This window comes from Euwallacea fornicatus, chromosome 19, assembly GCF_040115645.1.
Source record: "Euwallacea fornicatus isolate EFF26 chromosome 19, ASM4011564v1, whole genome shotgun sequence".
Lineage (NCBI taxonomy): Eukaryota > Metazoa > Arthropoda > Insecta > Coleoptera > Curculionidae > Euwallacea > Euwallacea fornicatus.
In genome coordinates this window covers 1,121,195-1,136,352 of record NC_089559.1, presented here as the reverse complement: position 1 = coordinate 1,136,352, position 15,158 = coordinate 1,121,195, and the positions used below count along the sequence as shown (strand labels likewise).

The following is a 15,158-nucleotide window of genomic DNA, read 5'->3' as shown; positions in this document are numbered from 1 at the left end:
CATTTCCTAATTGCTGATGTATCGTTTTTTTAGGATGTTGAAAATGAGAAGCGCCGGTATTGCAAGAAAACTGGAAACCAAGTGGGTGAAAAGCGCACCATCAACCTCACCTTCCAGCATAACTGGAGCGAACCAAATAACTTTTTCCCACATCAAGGGCCTAATATCGATCTACATGACCATGGTCGCCATTACTTTGCTTGTGCTGCTTGCTGAAATTGTATGGGCAAAAATTCATTAAATCTACTCACCTGAAAAGAGCTCTAGGAATTTCTCTACTCCGTAGTTGTTGGGGAACCTGTAGGTCGGGTCTTTGAGCGCTTCTAGGGTGTGTACCTTGACTCGTTTGACCATGAAGGTGATGTTGTCTTTCTTTCCGTCTTGGTTGAAGTCTTAAGAAGAGAGAGAGTATTGAATTATTGCCGGAAATAATTGTCGAAGAAGAAAATAATTATTTAGGAAAATGGTCGGAGAAAGGTTCGCACTTTAGGTTTCCGGATTTTCCGATATTTCCATCCTCCTTTTCCAGCTTCTGCAGGGATATTTTTTAAGTTTGTTCGATGCACACAACTTCATTGACGGCAACACTCGACCGCTATAAATATTTACTCACCCACACTCTTTCGCTAAACTGAAGTCGGGATTTTGACCCTACACAATTCCGCTTTCATTGAGTGGGGAAAAAAGATTTCATCCACTCACCCAGCGTGAGTGCCCTTATCTTGTCAACGGGTGCTCAAATCGAAAACGTGGTTCGAGTGTTGGGGTATTGCTTTGAGAGGATAATACATACTAATAATCGAGTAAAAGAAAAAACAGAAATTGTGCGTGGACATCACGTTTACGTCACACAGGGGTCAAAAATATTTTTAAGAAAATGGTATATCCGATCAAAGACAATTTTTTCGTTAAATTTGACGTCTCACAAGTGTGCTAAACGAGAGAGACTTCTTGAGAAGTTCAACTCATATAGTGTAAATTGCGCTTGCGCAGTTTTTAACTCACGAGTGATTTTATACCCTCCGCCATAAACTTAAAAATTTTTATTCGGCGAATCAATTAACACGAGCGCGCCAGACGCGAACTCATCGCTTACGTAATTCAAAAGAGAATTGTTTTTCATTTTTGGAGGTTTGGACAATTTGGATTCTCAAATTATACACGGCGCCTCTGCAGCCGTTACCTCACGAGTGCACGTGTCACTCCGTAACTGTAAAATTTTTGTAATGCAAATGGGCCGTACTAGCCGCGCATGCACGACGATTGCTGGGCGACTAAGCCAGAGAAGGCTATAAGAATTTGTCTCATAGAGCTATAAGGCGACTGCGCAGTTTTTATTTCACGAGTGAATTCACGCAATCGGTGGTGAATCTACTAACCGGGGCAGACTAGATATGAAGTTATCGCTGTCATATAAAAAAGGAAAAACTGCAAAATCCGAAGAGTGGAAATTTAAACTGTCAAATTATACACCGCACTTCTGCAGTTATTATGAATAAATATATATCTTCCGCTATAAACTGTCAAATTTTCACGATGATGTATCTATAAACAGGTCCGTACTCGGCACGAATGCATTACGCTACATTGAACCAGAGAAGGATATAAACACTTCAAGCGTCATAAAATACATTGAGTTTGTGTAGTTTTTACTTCACGAATGAGTTCATGCACCCCGTTAGAAATATATCGGCCATATCCCGCGTAGTTTTCACAGTTGCCCACAAGTGACCGACGGGGACCGGTGACCTACAGTTCATTTGCAAAATTTAAATTGGACTTATCATTTTTTACATAACAATTTGAAAATGAATATAAATGGTGCTGACTTGTCTATTCACTTGCACACTTTTAGAATGTTCCTGTGTTTTTTTGGACTCTTCAAATTTCAATTTAAGCGTTGAGCAATTTGTTCATTCCCTATTTCATGTTTTCAAAGGATTTTCGGGCTTGCACTTAGTACCATTTTTAATTAAAACATTCCAAATTGTTCTATATCTGCATTGTATGGAAAATGATGGTAAAGAAACGAGAAAACTGTGCTAATATTTACGTTAAAAGGGCAAAAAATATTAGTCCCCGGGCCTCGTTTCCGCTCGTTCGCAAAGTGAATTAGAAGTCCCCGACAAAAAGTCACTAGACACAAAACAGTGCCGAAAAAAAGAGCAAATATTTAAAAGGAAATTTCTTGTCTTACTTTCTTCGGGGGCACAATTTATCGTCTCCTCAAGCCGGCAGTAATTCGAAGCCGTCACTCAATTTATCACCAGAGGGCGCGAAATAGGGCCAATAAAGGCTGCCGGAATTAGATTCTTGTTAGAGTGTCTTATTTATGCCGGATCAGTGAGTTAGGAGCCAAGAAAGATAATTATTGTGCTTTATTTTAAGCTTTGTTTATTTTTTCCCTTAGAATAGGCCAGAATTTGCGTTAGAAAAATTTCAAGAAATTGACAAAACGTTTTGCTCAAATTCAGTATCAGTAATCAACGTATCAATACAATCATTGAAAACACGTTAAAGATAGCAATACCTTGCCGATTTGACCTTCAATTAGTCATTTGACCTTGCAAGCGAATGGGCGCATTCACGGAGTTTGGCGCGCTGCAGCATTTGAAGCTTCCTTTTGTTACCTGATTTTTGACGGAAAATTTGATTTTCACGAGAAGCTATTTATTTGATTTCGGAGATATCGATGACTCAAAATTCCAGCTTCCCAGCGTAAAACGCTTTATTGTTTTGAGCCAATGCTACAGTGGAATGCAGCCTCTGCTCCTGCCTGAATGCACCCAGTAACTTCCCCTGAAAGTTGTAACAATCATTTAAGTTTCTCACCGGTATTCCTATATATGACATTCACCCTCTGAACGTGTCTGGTCATGACCTCAATGCATGCCTCCTCTGTTCCATATTTTTGAAAAAACATGTGATCGGCCTGAAAATTTTAAATTCTGAATATCCTTCAGCATAATACCGAGCGTCCCGAAAGTATAGAAAAGTTCAATTGTCTCACTAAACATGGAACGAGCTTTTTTTATGTTTTTAGATGGGTTGAGGAGAGAATTGAACTTTTGTCATAGTTTTTAGACATTTGTACCTGTAAGTACAACATGCATGTGGTTTTCTTCGGGTCGATGGTGGCCCTCTTGAAGACGTTCTTGAAGATCAAAGCTGAAACGTCCACGTTCGTCTTATTATTAACCTCCATGATTTCGTCGATGGGTTGCTGGCCAATATCGAAGGTGGTCACGATGGGTCTTCGAGTCCGATTCAGGAATATCAGATCGTCGTAGTACGGTGATTTGGCATTAGCTTGTAACAACCATCTGGAAAGTACGGCAAGAGGTAATCAAGGATATGTAAAGGCCAGCTTGGACGGCCATGCAAATCAGTTTGAAGCTTAGCTATAGGTCAATTTCTACCCAAATTGGAATGGGTGCGAATGAGATTATGCCTTTATACAGGGTTGAACGGAGCCATACAAGTAATTTAACCTAGGTTTAACTCTGTCTCAATATTTTGATGATTTTTTTAATTGAAAATTGGAGGTTTCAGTGGCGCATCTGTAAAAAACCCTTTGGGGAACCCCCAAGTTAGTATTATTTTAGGTAAATATATTTTCCGATATTTTGACGAACAGAGAAATATTCAGTGAGAAATTGAGCGCGTCGTTAGCTTGTAAAGGCTCTCAAAAATTTTAATTTGTGAGCTCCCAAAGAAGTTCTACGTGTTAAGATATTTTTCCTATTCAGGAGACGTCTATGAGTTGACACAATTGCGTTTGGCTAATGGACATTTTTTCCGAAAATCAATGAAACTAGAAGGTTTCATTTGCAAGAATAATCAGTAGCGTAACAATTTTTTTAGGGTTTAACAACTGCCGAAAGAGCTCCCTCTTATATGTTAGAAAACACGCTTAGATAATGTACTTTAAGATGTATTACACCTCTGACTTTTCGGAATTTAAATTACTAGTGCTGATGAAAGAAACAGGCAACAAAATCTATAGTTCCGCACAAAAACCAGAGACGGAGTAAGTTTCTCAAAAATTTTAACAAATTTTGAAAATACATTTTTTTGAATTAAGCATCAAAATGACCTCTTCGAGTATTACAAAAACAGATACACTACGACTCTGGATTTTGGCAATAGGCAGCTTACTTTCGTCAAAAATCGGTGAGACCTCGTGCTGTGAGTTCGTACAATAATCAGCAGAGTAACGATTTTTTTCGAGCGAGTAATGTCCGAGAAAAAGCTAGCTCTTACTCGTTTTGCAATGCTTGCGAGCCGAGTTTACTGTGCCTCCGGTTCTCAGGCATTTAAATCGCTAACATTTTTGAATACAGCACATGACCCAGGCCATAATTCCTCATAAAAATCAGGGGCGGAGCGCGTGCCTTGAAAGTTTTAACAAATGTCGAAAACAAAAGTCTCGAAATCATAAATGAGCATGCGCTCTGAATATTCGGAATGTTGGACCTCCTAGGCGTCTGGATGTAGTAATTTTTTTCAAAAATCGCTGAAACTTAAAAATTTCAATGCGCACGCGCGGGAAAAATGCAGAACATCCCTCCGCATTTCTAATGTAAAAAATCATAAAAAAATTTGTTACTTTGACCAATTAAAAAAAAAATCTAGATAATTTTCAATTTGTGCTGTTCTTACCTCCTTCCCCTGTGACGTTCACCGGCCCTCTCTCCCACCAAATTCTTCTGCCACAAGTTATGGGAAGCGCAGGCCTCTCCTTCTCTTGGATCCTTCGCGTCGCTCACCCTGTATATAATCGAATGGAAAGTGGGTTCTTTGCTGGCACTCTCATTCAAGTAGCGAGTGACTGGTTCGACGTGAAACTCTTCTGTTGGAGTCAAAACGGTTCCCTCAAACAAACCATCCTGGGTTATGATCCCGTGGACCAGGGCCGATTCGTCATCTGGAACAAACCGAATTCAAACTTTAAAATAATTACTTCTGCCGGCTGGATTACACACTTGATTTTTTAGGGTTTCCCCTGTTTTTAAGACCCTGCATAAACAGCTACAATGTAAGGAAATCCTCATTTTTTGGGACTTAGTGTGGAGTTTCCCTGAAGTGCAACCCTAAAGAGAATCCCTTATTAAACCCTACTTACGTTATTATTAAAGTGTTACGCTCTGCAGCGGGATCTTAGCTGTATCTGTCGAACTTATTAAGGGCTAAAGTTTCTAAACTAGTTAGGCCATTAAATGTAAGTAGGCGAATGTAATAATCTTTCTTATTCCTTGAAGACGTCATTAAAAGTTAGACGCTTTGAATGCGTTATTATTCAATTAGCCGTTATGACGGGAAATGTCGCAGCTGAATTTTGTAACTATTTTAAGTAAAAACGAGATGTGAAGAATGCTTTTCATGTTAGTCTATTACGAAGACAGTAAAGGGCCCCGAAGAAATCTAATTACAAGGAAAAACGTCGATTTGTCAGTGTCAAGTGGGTCGCTGAGGAATCAATATCGCACTCATGAAAAATTTAAAAGGAATCGGATTTTAGGGAACAGGCATGAATTGCTAGGGATGACACTCGGGATAAAATGTTTTTGCGAATCTGGGTTACGGCTAAAAGCGTTTCTTTTCATGCAACTACCGCACATTTACGAATTTCACAAAGGTACAGAGACTACAGACGTATAACGCACTTGTTCTCTCGTTATCAAATCAACAGCTACGGAGGAAGCCTCTACAGGGTGCGCCATTTTCAGCCCCGACAACTTTAACAGCGTGTTAAACGCCGACAAGTAACGCCAGTTTCCTGTATAAATCGACGCACAATATGGATTCCTTCGGCATATACGGGGGGGTCAAATTTAATTTAAAAAATGGAAAATGTTGGATTTCTTCAAAAAACTACAGGAAAAAACTATAAACCAAAAGACGACTATAGATCACGCACATGTTTTACTGGAAAAAATATTTTTTGCTTTTCTAGTGCCGTGCTTTCCTTCGTTTTAGGGGATATTTTTCAAGGAAAAGTGGTACGCTACTGGCTTTTCTGAAAACAAAATTTACTCTTGAACTCCTCGTTCAATTCTGGAGAAACAGGGTCTGTCGAGATTTTTTCGACCGGCCCACAGTTCCCAAATTAAAAAAAATAATAATAATTTTAATGCACGTTTAGTTTGCTTACATATTAACGTTAATGTGATACCTACATAAATTGATACATAAAAATAATTTTTGACGTAAAAATATCGAAATTTAAATGTTTTTGATGTAAAATCAAATTTCATTCTTAAAAAATGCCGTTTTCCTTGTTTTTTTTTTCTTTTTTATTTCCCGTAAAGCATTGACACCATTACGTTCTAATTATGAACTTAAAACGAGTATTAAAATTATTTTAAAAAAATTATTTGGAATCGGTGGGTCGGAAGAAAAGTCTCAAAAAGGAATCTCTCCAGAATTGAATAAAAAATTTAAGAATAGTATTTATTTTCAGAAAAGCTAGTGGCATACTACTTTTTTTTTGAAAAAATACCCCCCAGCATTCAAGTAGACACGCGAATGAAAAAACTAAAAAATATTTGTTTCCAGCAAAACATAGGCGGCGTTTATAGTCGCGAACACCTCCAAAATTTCCTTAAAGAACCTCTAGCCCTTTTTGAAAAAATGAAATATTTTCCTTTTTTCAATTAGGATGTCCTCTATTAGGAATCGTAGGGCCGAGATACTAATGAGCAATTTCCATCGCATGAACTAATTACTTAAATCATACTGCGAGGTTTTCGCTGAGTACGCTCCATTTTGATGGCCAATTTCGAAAAAATAAAAAGATTTCGAAGGAACAGAAAACTGTAAATGCGCTGTCAAAAATTAAAACAAAATCGAAACCATGGCAACGCACAATTAACAGTACAGGACTTAGTCGTCAATGCAGGTTTTTCCGAAATACTGAATAATTCCATTAACATTCAAGATAAATAGATATTATTTATACCAAAATGGAGAAAACTGAATTTCCTTTCGTCTTACATCATAAAGCATTTCATTCTATTTGGAAAACCAAAAAAAAAAAATTGAAGGTGAAAAGGTGAAAATTTAAGTTGTTATTGTGTATACCCTGTATGTATTTTTGGCTTAAGGAGTATTCGTGCCTGTCACGGTAATCTCATATGAGAATCCATCCTAAGATTATCAAAATCTAACTTAAGTTAACTTCCTCATTTTTTTTTTTGGAGCACTGCAAATGTCACGACTTTCACTCGAACTTCACTTCATTTATCACGACCCAACTTCGAATCGCTGCACTCCAGGGAAAAAATTTAGGAGTCAACACAAAATCAAAAGAGGATTCCACCGCGTGAGAAAAAAATACAGGTCATTCCATTAAAAAACAAACGACACTTTATGACGCCTCGCTTTTTGGGACACCCCGTAGGATTTTCATTAATTTTCAAATTTGCCTTCACTAGCCTCACCTACACATATCCCCGTAAATGATTTTTTTTTTTAAATCGAAAATAACCTCATAAGAGTCCTAGGGGCCGTCAAATGGCACCCCGTGCCGCACTATATCGGAGCACAATCAAGGGCGGAAAGGGCCGTTTCATACTCGACAACATTCCTATTTTAAGTCGGAGCCCACTCCAGTATCATATGTAAATCGCGAATAAAGTCGACCAAAAAAACCCTAAGTGCAGTTTTATTCCCTGCATGGGATGAAGGATTGCTTAGGATGGGCGAGAAAAAGCACTAGTGAGATTTCACTTTGATCTAATTTTGAAATGTCGATAAAGGGCTTTTTTTTGAAGGGCGGTAGTGTTACGGAGTGAACCGATTTCTACGAGATGCATTTCAATATTGGCAAACTTCAACTTTTCAATTTGTGTTGCCGGCGGGCCTACTGCACTTATCTTTAAACTAAAATTTTTCAGGTATTGAGCGAAATCTCACTAAATCTCTTCCAAAAAATAATATCCCTGGCGTTTCGCCATATTTTTCTGAACCTCCCTAACCTCATTCGAGTTCCAACCCAGATATCTGTTTTTTATACCCTATTTATTTTCCTCTTTTCTTTCCTCCCCCTTTCCTCCCCAAGTTTTCACTCGACTAGTTGGTTCACTGTACTACAAAGTTAAGTCCCTTTCCGGCTTTTTCTTGCCGATTTTACCCTCGAATTTCGACACCGCACTGTATAATAACGTCTACTGGGTCTAGATTCCAAAAGAGGGGGCTAATGAAAATGCCCCAGAAACTGTAATTCCATTGACGTTGATGACGAGCTTAAGAGCGCACCAAAACTAATGAATGTAGTGTCCTTCTTAGCCTCATTTTCGAGGTCTTGTTCGTTTATTTTGAAGATCAGGTAAGAGGTTTACCTCGTGATAAAAGGGATTACGTGTATTATTGGGATTACCCGACTCTGAGACTTTATAAAAATACAGTGGGCCTTTTTTCCACGATCCATGCTGGATATTAATGATGCAGTGTCGTTTTCGCTCCAGACTTGTCTTCTTTATTGCAACTTTCTCGACTGATTTATGATAATTTTCAGGCTCGTATTTAATGGTTTATTTGCTTTAAATTAAAATTATTTAACGTGATATATATAAAATAAAATCACAAATGCGAAGGTCGCTTAATTACATCGAAACAAAGCTATGGGTGTCCAGAAAAACTTTGGCGAGCTTTTAGCCCATTCTGTTCCCATTTTTCTCTTTCTTCACTTCGTTCTTTGCTCTTCCAACTGTTTGGCGTCCTCGCTTTTCTGCTCTCAATTCTCTATTTTTCGTTGTTGATGCTTTTGGCTATTTTTGAGATGTTCAGACACCCGCGCCCGTAGTCAGTAAATTTTTTCGAGAAATCAGGGTCGGATTTAGAAGGGATTAGTGGGCAATCGAAGAAATATAACGTTCCAGTATACGCACCACTGGCTTTAATACTTTTTCAACGAATCACTTGATGATCCAAGGCGCCTTCGGACGCTTTTAAAAAAAACCAGTGGCGTGCGGCTCCCATGACTAGATTTTAATAGTACAGTGTTCTCCTCATTGCAGCTTTTAATTTAATACACTTACTACATGCTATTTACTTTCAGCATAAATAGTTAACGTAGTTTATTCGTATGTCAAGGGCCCTAAGCGCTCTGAAACGGTAAAACAGGAAACGAACTCGCAGAAGGAATAAATAAACCACTGACCAAACTTTTATGCAGGAACCGGGAATCTCTGGAATAATTGGAGTTATTCGACGTAACCATTGATTAATAGCTCTCGATGAGCTGATACAAGTCCATCACCCCTTGAAATGGAACCTTCATAGCAAATTGAATCCGATTGTCCGGTCTACGGTCAGCAATTTAATAGAGAGCCATATTGGTTCAATTAAACCTCAATATTCTCGGCAGGCAAGATTAACAGTTAACGTGGATTAGCTTCGTCTAATTTGCTTCCTCGTTGAATAATAATAATCATTATTAAACGTACCTATACGCTGATTTGAAAATCGAAGCTCGATCCACGATCCGACATCTCAGAAACTTTAAGGGTAAATATGTTTTAGGTGCAAAAGCTTTGGAGTCTTCAAAATTCTTATATGTCTTTTTGACGAATCTGCGTTAATGACCTTCCATCAGTTGAATAGATTTTTGACCACTTTCGCGTTGAAAATATCTAATACCTCTTGAGTTTTACGAGATATTGGAAAGTTGCCAGACACATCAGCGACCCTGTATAAAAGCAGTTAGTGCACGTTATCAATAAAAAGCCTTTCAGGCAAGTTCTGTGCCTAAATTTGGGGGAGGCACCTAATAACTGGAAATCAATACCTTTCAACGTAGTGGAATGTGCCGTGCCCTCAACAGGCCCGACAGAAGTTCGAAGTAGTTGATGAATGTTTGGTATTCCAAACTGGTACAGGGAGGGAAAAAGCAGTGGCATTTACCAGACAGTTTTCCGAATTATGCGAATTTACGGACAAGTGGTGCACAAATGAACAAAATGCGCTGGATATGGACGGAAATGGATGGAACAAAATGACGGAAGTGGCAAGTATGAATTTGTTAGAAAATATGTTTCTCATTGACTTCTAATTTCATATAAGCTCTGGGGAACGAAGCACGCTACTGATTGTCATGGACATCTAAAGCTTATAATTTTAAATTTTGTTAAAAAAGAAGCGCCTCACCAAAAGAGGTAAAATATTTAACAATGAAAAGTACTGGTTTATCCCTTAAAATTAAAAAATGTTGTTCAAGCTCCGGAAAACGAAGTGAATCACTGATACTAGGGATGATCAAAAAGTCCCGGGACTAATACTTAAAAACTTTAATTAAAAATATTAAAAATTATTCGACGTCTTCTCCTTTAAAGTACTCCTCTTGGCAACGTAATCACTTCTCCTAACCGTCTTTCTCCTGCTGGAAGGATCATGAGAACTATTCTTGTGGAATGCTATTTAACTCTTCCAGCAATTTTTCTCTAATGTTTTCAATCGAGTCAATCCACTGCCCTTTCAAAGGTTTCTTGAGTTTGGGAAACAAAAAAAAGTCCACAGGGGCCAAGTCTGGAGAGTAGAGAGGCTGAGTGATTGCATTCATGCCGTCGTTTTTGCGCAGAAATCGCGAATATGCCACACGGAAAGAAGTGGTGCGTTGTCATGGTGCATCGATCAATCTCTACTTCGTCACAGCTTCGTTGAAAAAATTATTATATTAATAAAATTTCAAAAATACCCATTCTCCGCTTCATTTAAATTCATCTTGCAAAATAACGAAAAATCGTTGAATGCGCTAAATTCGTCTTACAAAATCAGAGGAAACTTCACGAAAACGAAAAAAAATAGAGCATCGGAAAAAACAGGAGCGCGTGAACTGAGCCACGTGAAACAATGCTGCCAGGCGCACTGCACTTCGTTGTGACGTTGCCCCATAAGGCAAAAAGTCCTGGAACATTTTGACCATCCCCCGTAACATGAACGCCTTGCACTTCGTTGGATTTTAGAAATATTAAAAAATTATAACTTCCAGTTTAAGCTGATTACGCTGTATCTATTAAAAATATATTATAAATTTATACAATTTTTGACAATGCATACAGGGTGACCCGAGTTGGGATAACTCGCACAAGTAGTTGGCGAGAGGAAGACGAACAGACACAACGCTATCCGATGACTAATTCTCTTACGTATATTGAACTATACAGTTTGAAAAACTGTATGAATAACCGATTTTTTTCTAATCCTCAAGACCCTGTCTTTCGAAAATTACGTGATTCCAGATTACTTGTAGGATTTTTTTTTAATACAGTGACTCAAGGAATATCAGCTTAAAAACGCGGCATCTTTAGAAAACACCCTGTGAAAAAAAACTAATAAAAATGAGCTGCAGCAAGGCATTAATTTTAAGTTTGCATAAAAGCTGTTTGTGTCTGCTTCGTCCGGTTTTGTTATAGAAAGATTCTAATTGAAGGCTTTGACGACCCGAGGCATCATAAAATGTGATTAATGACTATCTTTCCGGACAACCAAAAAATACCGTATACGTAGGCATAATCAGCCACAAACTATGGACTGCACTGCTATCATTAATGTGTACTTTTACACCTAATAATTGCAGTTACCGGTCCAGCTACAAGAGAAATGAATCAAATCAGTCAATCAAAGAAATTCAAATAACTTCGAAGATTATCACGAGAGATTACACTAATACGTTGAAAAATGTTCCACACTGCAGAAATCACGGAATCCGAGGCCGGGCCGCTACCGGTTTTGAGCTATTTGGCTATCATCAGGCGGCCGAAGGCAAATAGAGCGATCAAGAAGTTATCAGGACAAACAGTAACGTTCAATCGAGGTTTAAGGGTATTAGCCCTCGGATCTAATAATCGTTTGATATTGAAGAAAATTATGGCATCGGTAATGGAATCCATTATGGAGGATCAATATTTTTTCCCCAATTATCTTATAATTGCCCGATTGGGAAAGGTCAGCTGCATTTTTTGTTTTCGTGGATTGCTGGCACGCTCAAAATGAACTTCTTCGGTGAAACATATACAATACATGTGGCCTTCTTCGAATTCTCGCTCAGCACCGCTCTGTGATGGTGCGAATGAAGTTGAAGTTTGACACATTGAGAGGGAAACCAACTACAGAACCATGAAAAGTCAGTGGCGTGCTTAGATTTAAAAAGCAGTCGCACGAACACGTGAGTTACGTATGAAGCAATTGGTTTAGTGAAAGGTAAGCTCATTTGGCATTTTGCTCAGAACGGCCCTGTAGTACTTAAGGGCAAAATTGAGAACAGCGTTGAATCTGATCAAGGGGTCATGGCACTGGAACGTTAGCGGCTGGGACCACGTTCAAAGGCAGTTACCTCTCGTTTCGCAGAGAAAAACTCATAAATGTATGTATAAGCTCCTCAGATCCTTTCTTAGCACGATTCGGTAGTAATTTGCATAAATTTTAAAGTTTCACCATTTACTATGACCTTTTTGCCACGAGATTGGTCCTTCGTCTAAAGCTCGGGCGCACCTCACTGGATTAATGAAACAAATCCAGACCTAGTCCTATCGAACCGCTAGTCTTTCAGGGGAAAGTTTCTTTCTTAATCCCGCAAATTTCTCTCGGTTCTCCCTTTTCCCCAAGACAAACCGAAAGAAATATATTATTAGATTCTCCGTAAGTGTTTCGAATCTCTCCGAATAAAGTGAGACATTCATCTTAAAGTTTTGGCAGTTCCTGCATGGTTTGTTGTTCCCGTTTTCTTTTCTCATCCCTCCTTCCCGTTTGGGTGCGACGTTTCGATTCCGGATGTAAATTAAATTTTACTAGAGATTTATCTTACGCGCCGCCCAAGGGCTTTTGTCCTCAGCCCTTTCGCGAAAGTAATCTAATCCGAACCTGTCGGAACCTCGGACCGAAAACGTTTTAATTAAACGAAGGTCCCGGGAAAGACAATCCGTAAAAATCCCCAAGAACAGGACAATTTCGCTAATTCCACCACCCCCCCCCCAGCCCCTCTCCCCCCCCCCGCCACCCTTTCGCGCCCCGTTCGAATGTAGATTTATAATAAAAATTCCGCGGATATTCCAATTTGAAGATTGCCCTTGCCGCACGCGCTTTACCGCACGCGTGCGGCAAAGCCGCTTTGCCCCACGCCCGAGGGGCAACTGTAGTCTCCATTAAGCTTAATGGCACACTTTTTCGATTTTCAATGCAGTTTTTGGAGTCCATTGTCAGCTTTTCGGGCCGATAAAAGCCCGCTGAGTAAATACGCTATCAAAATACCTTTTTCAGTTTAAAACCCGTTTTATGAAGTAGCTTAAAAGCTAATCGATTATTTTTAAATTGGACATGTAATTGGGTCAATATAGGATTGCAGGATTTAATTGTATCGCCATTAACCGAGCTGCGAGCTTCAGCCAGTAAATTGGGATAACGACGTTTCTCGGCGGATTAGCCGGATTTTAATTCGGAGGGAAGCTGAGGCTTTTCCTGACAAAAATCGCTAAGTAGATTCGTCATCGCTGAACATCACCGGCATCACCAGAACAAATGTGCGATCCCATAACGGTACATCCGTCGCCATTTTATTATTTGGGCATGGAAAATTTAATTGCCATCGGTTGTTGCGGATTGCCGGAATAATTTATGACCGAGCATCCTCATTAGGCTTCGAACTTCATTGCTGCATAATGGATAGAGAGCGGTACAATTAAACGGGAACAGTATTGGTTCGGCCGTGTGATTCGCAAAGCCACAAATTCTCATTCATCTAATTAGTTCAGGTATCTCGTAAATAGCTACAATCGGCAAAAACGAGAATTGAAGCTGACGTTCCCTCTCAACCCGAATTCGACGCTGCAGTTCGAGCTTTCGAACGAGAGCGAGGCACCCCCGCGGGGCGGACGACGCGCCACTGGTTTTTGTGCGGGGGAAAAAAACTCACGTTGCGCAAAGGGATTGTGTAGCGTCGGAACGGTGCACTACCCATTGGCGTGCCCTGCGTTTTGGATACGTCGGAAACTGGTCGAAGGCGCAAGGGCGACTTTTCTCATTTCGGCGATCGCAACGAAAGCCTTGCTGCTACGGTTTTAGTGCGTCCAAGAATAAATGAAAAATTCGGAGATATCTTGCGGCGACCAGCGGACAGCATGGATTGGCGCATTATATCCATCGATCTTTGTGGGTGTGCGGGAACCCTACATATTGCCACATCAAAATATATGTATACAGGGTGAGTCGGGAGGATCGTGCCGAACTTCGGGAGCGTGTTGTACATGAAAAATAAATGTGAAAAAACTCAAATGTTGTCATCCGATTTTCGTTCGTTTACAAGTTATAGCGCAAATAAATTTTTTCAACTAGGATTCTATTTACCATAAACGTACCTTTCCTGGACGTTGGATTGGTCGTGGCGGCCCTATTAGTTGGCCTCCAAGGTCTCCAGACCTCACACCACTAGACTATTGTTTGTGGGGTTGGTTTAAAACTGAATTGTCCAGAGTAAAAGTGGACACTCAAGATGCACCAATTCAACGCATTAGAAATGCTGCAGCTACCATTAAAGAAAGACATGAAACAATCAGGGGCGCAACGAATGCTCTTCATAGACGAAGCCGAAAATGTTTAGAAGTTAATGGCGATATTTTTGAACATTTACTATGATGTCCAAACGTTAATTTGTGGAATTTCTTATGAAATTTATAATTTTTTACAATTTTATGTTTTAATTTTATTTACGCTATAACTTGTAAACAAACGAAAATCGGATAACATCATTTGAGTTTTTTTACATTTATTTTTCATGTACAACACGCTCCTGAAGTTTGGCACGATCCTCCCGACTCACCCTGTATATATATATATATATATCCCTGGAATCTGTGCAAATTCTTTGTTACTCCCCTTCCGATTTAAAATTTAGATTCGATACCTCATTTATACCTACGACACGGGGCATTGGCGCACCCCAATTTTTAAATATTAAAAAAAAAATTTCAAACTTGCACATCTAAATTAGTTTTTTGCTCCGGAAATTGCTTCGAAAGCCCCATGGCTACGCCTTTGGTTTTTCATGGAAGAAATCAAATATTCAAAATAACAAAATTACACGTCGGCTTATCGACGTCGATTGTCAGGGGTGTATTACTAAAAATTGCAATTCGCAGAAAGCGTTGCTTTATTCGAAAATTAGC

General features: G+C 39.3%; 1 protein-coding gene across 1 annotated transcript in view; it reads right to left on the bottom strand.

Moving 5' to 3' along the window:
- LOC136345346 (disintegrin and metalloproteinase domain-containing protein 10-like) overlaps positions 1-15,158 on the bottom strand; it is an 89,332-nt gene that overhangs the window by 24,499 nt on the left and 49,675 nt on the right. The window contains exons 4-7 of the mRNA XM_066293545.1: positions 4,663-4,927; positions 3,095-3,323; positions 2,833-2,932; positions 252-392 (exon numbers count right to left, since the gene is read on the bottom strand). Of these exons, the coding sequence (XP_066149642.1) occupies positions 252-392; positions 2,833-2,932; positions 3,095-3,323; positions 4,663-4,927 (735 nt within the window). The remainder of the gene's footprint in view (positions 1-251; positions 393-2,832; positions 2,933-3,094; positions 3,324-4,662; positions 4,928-15,158) is intronic.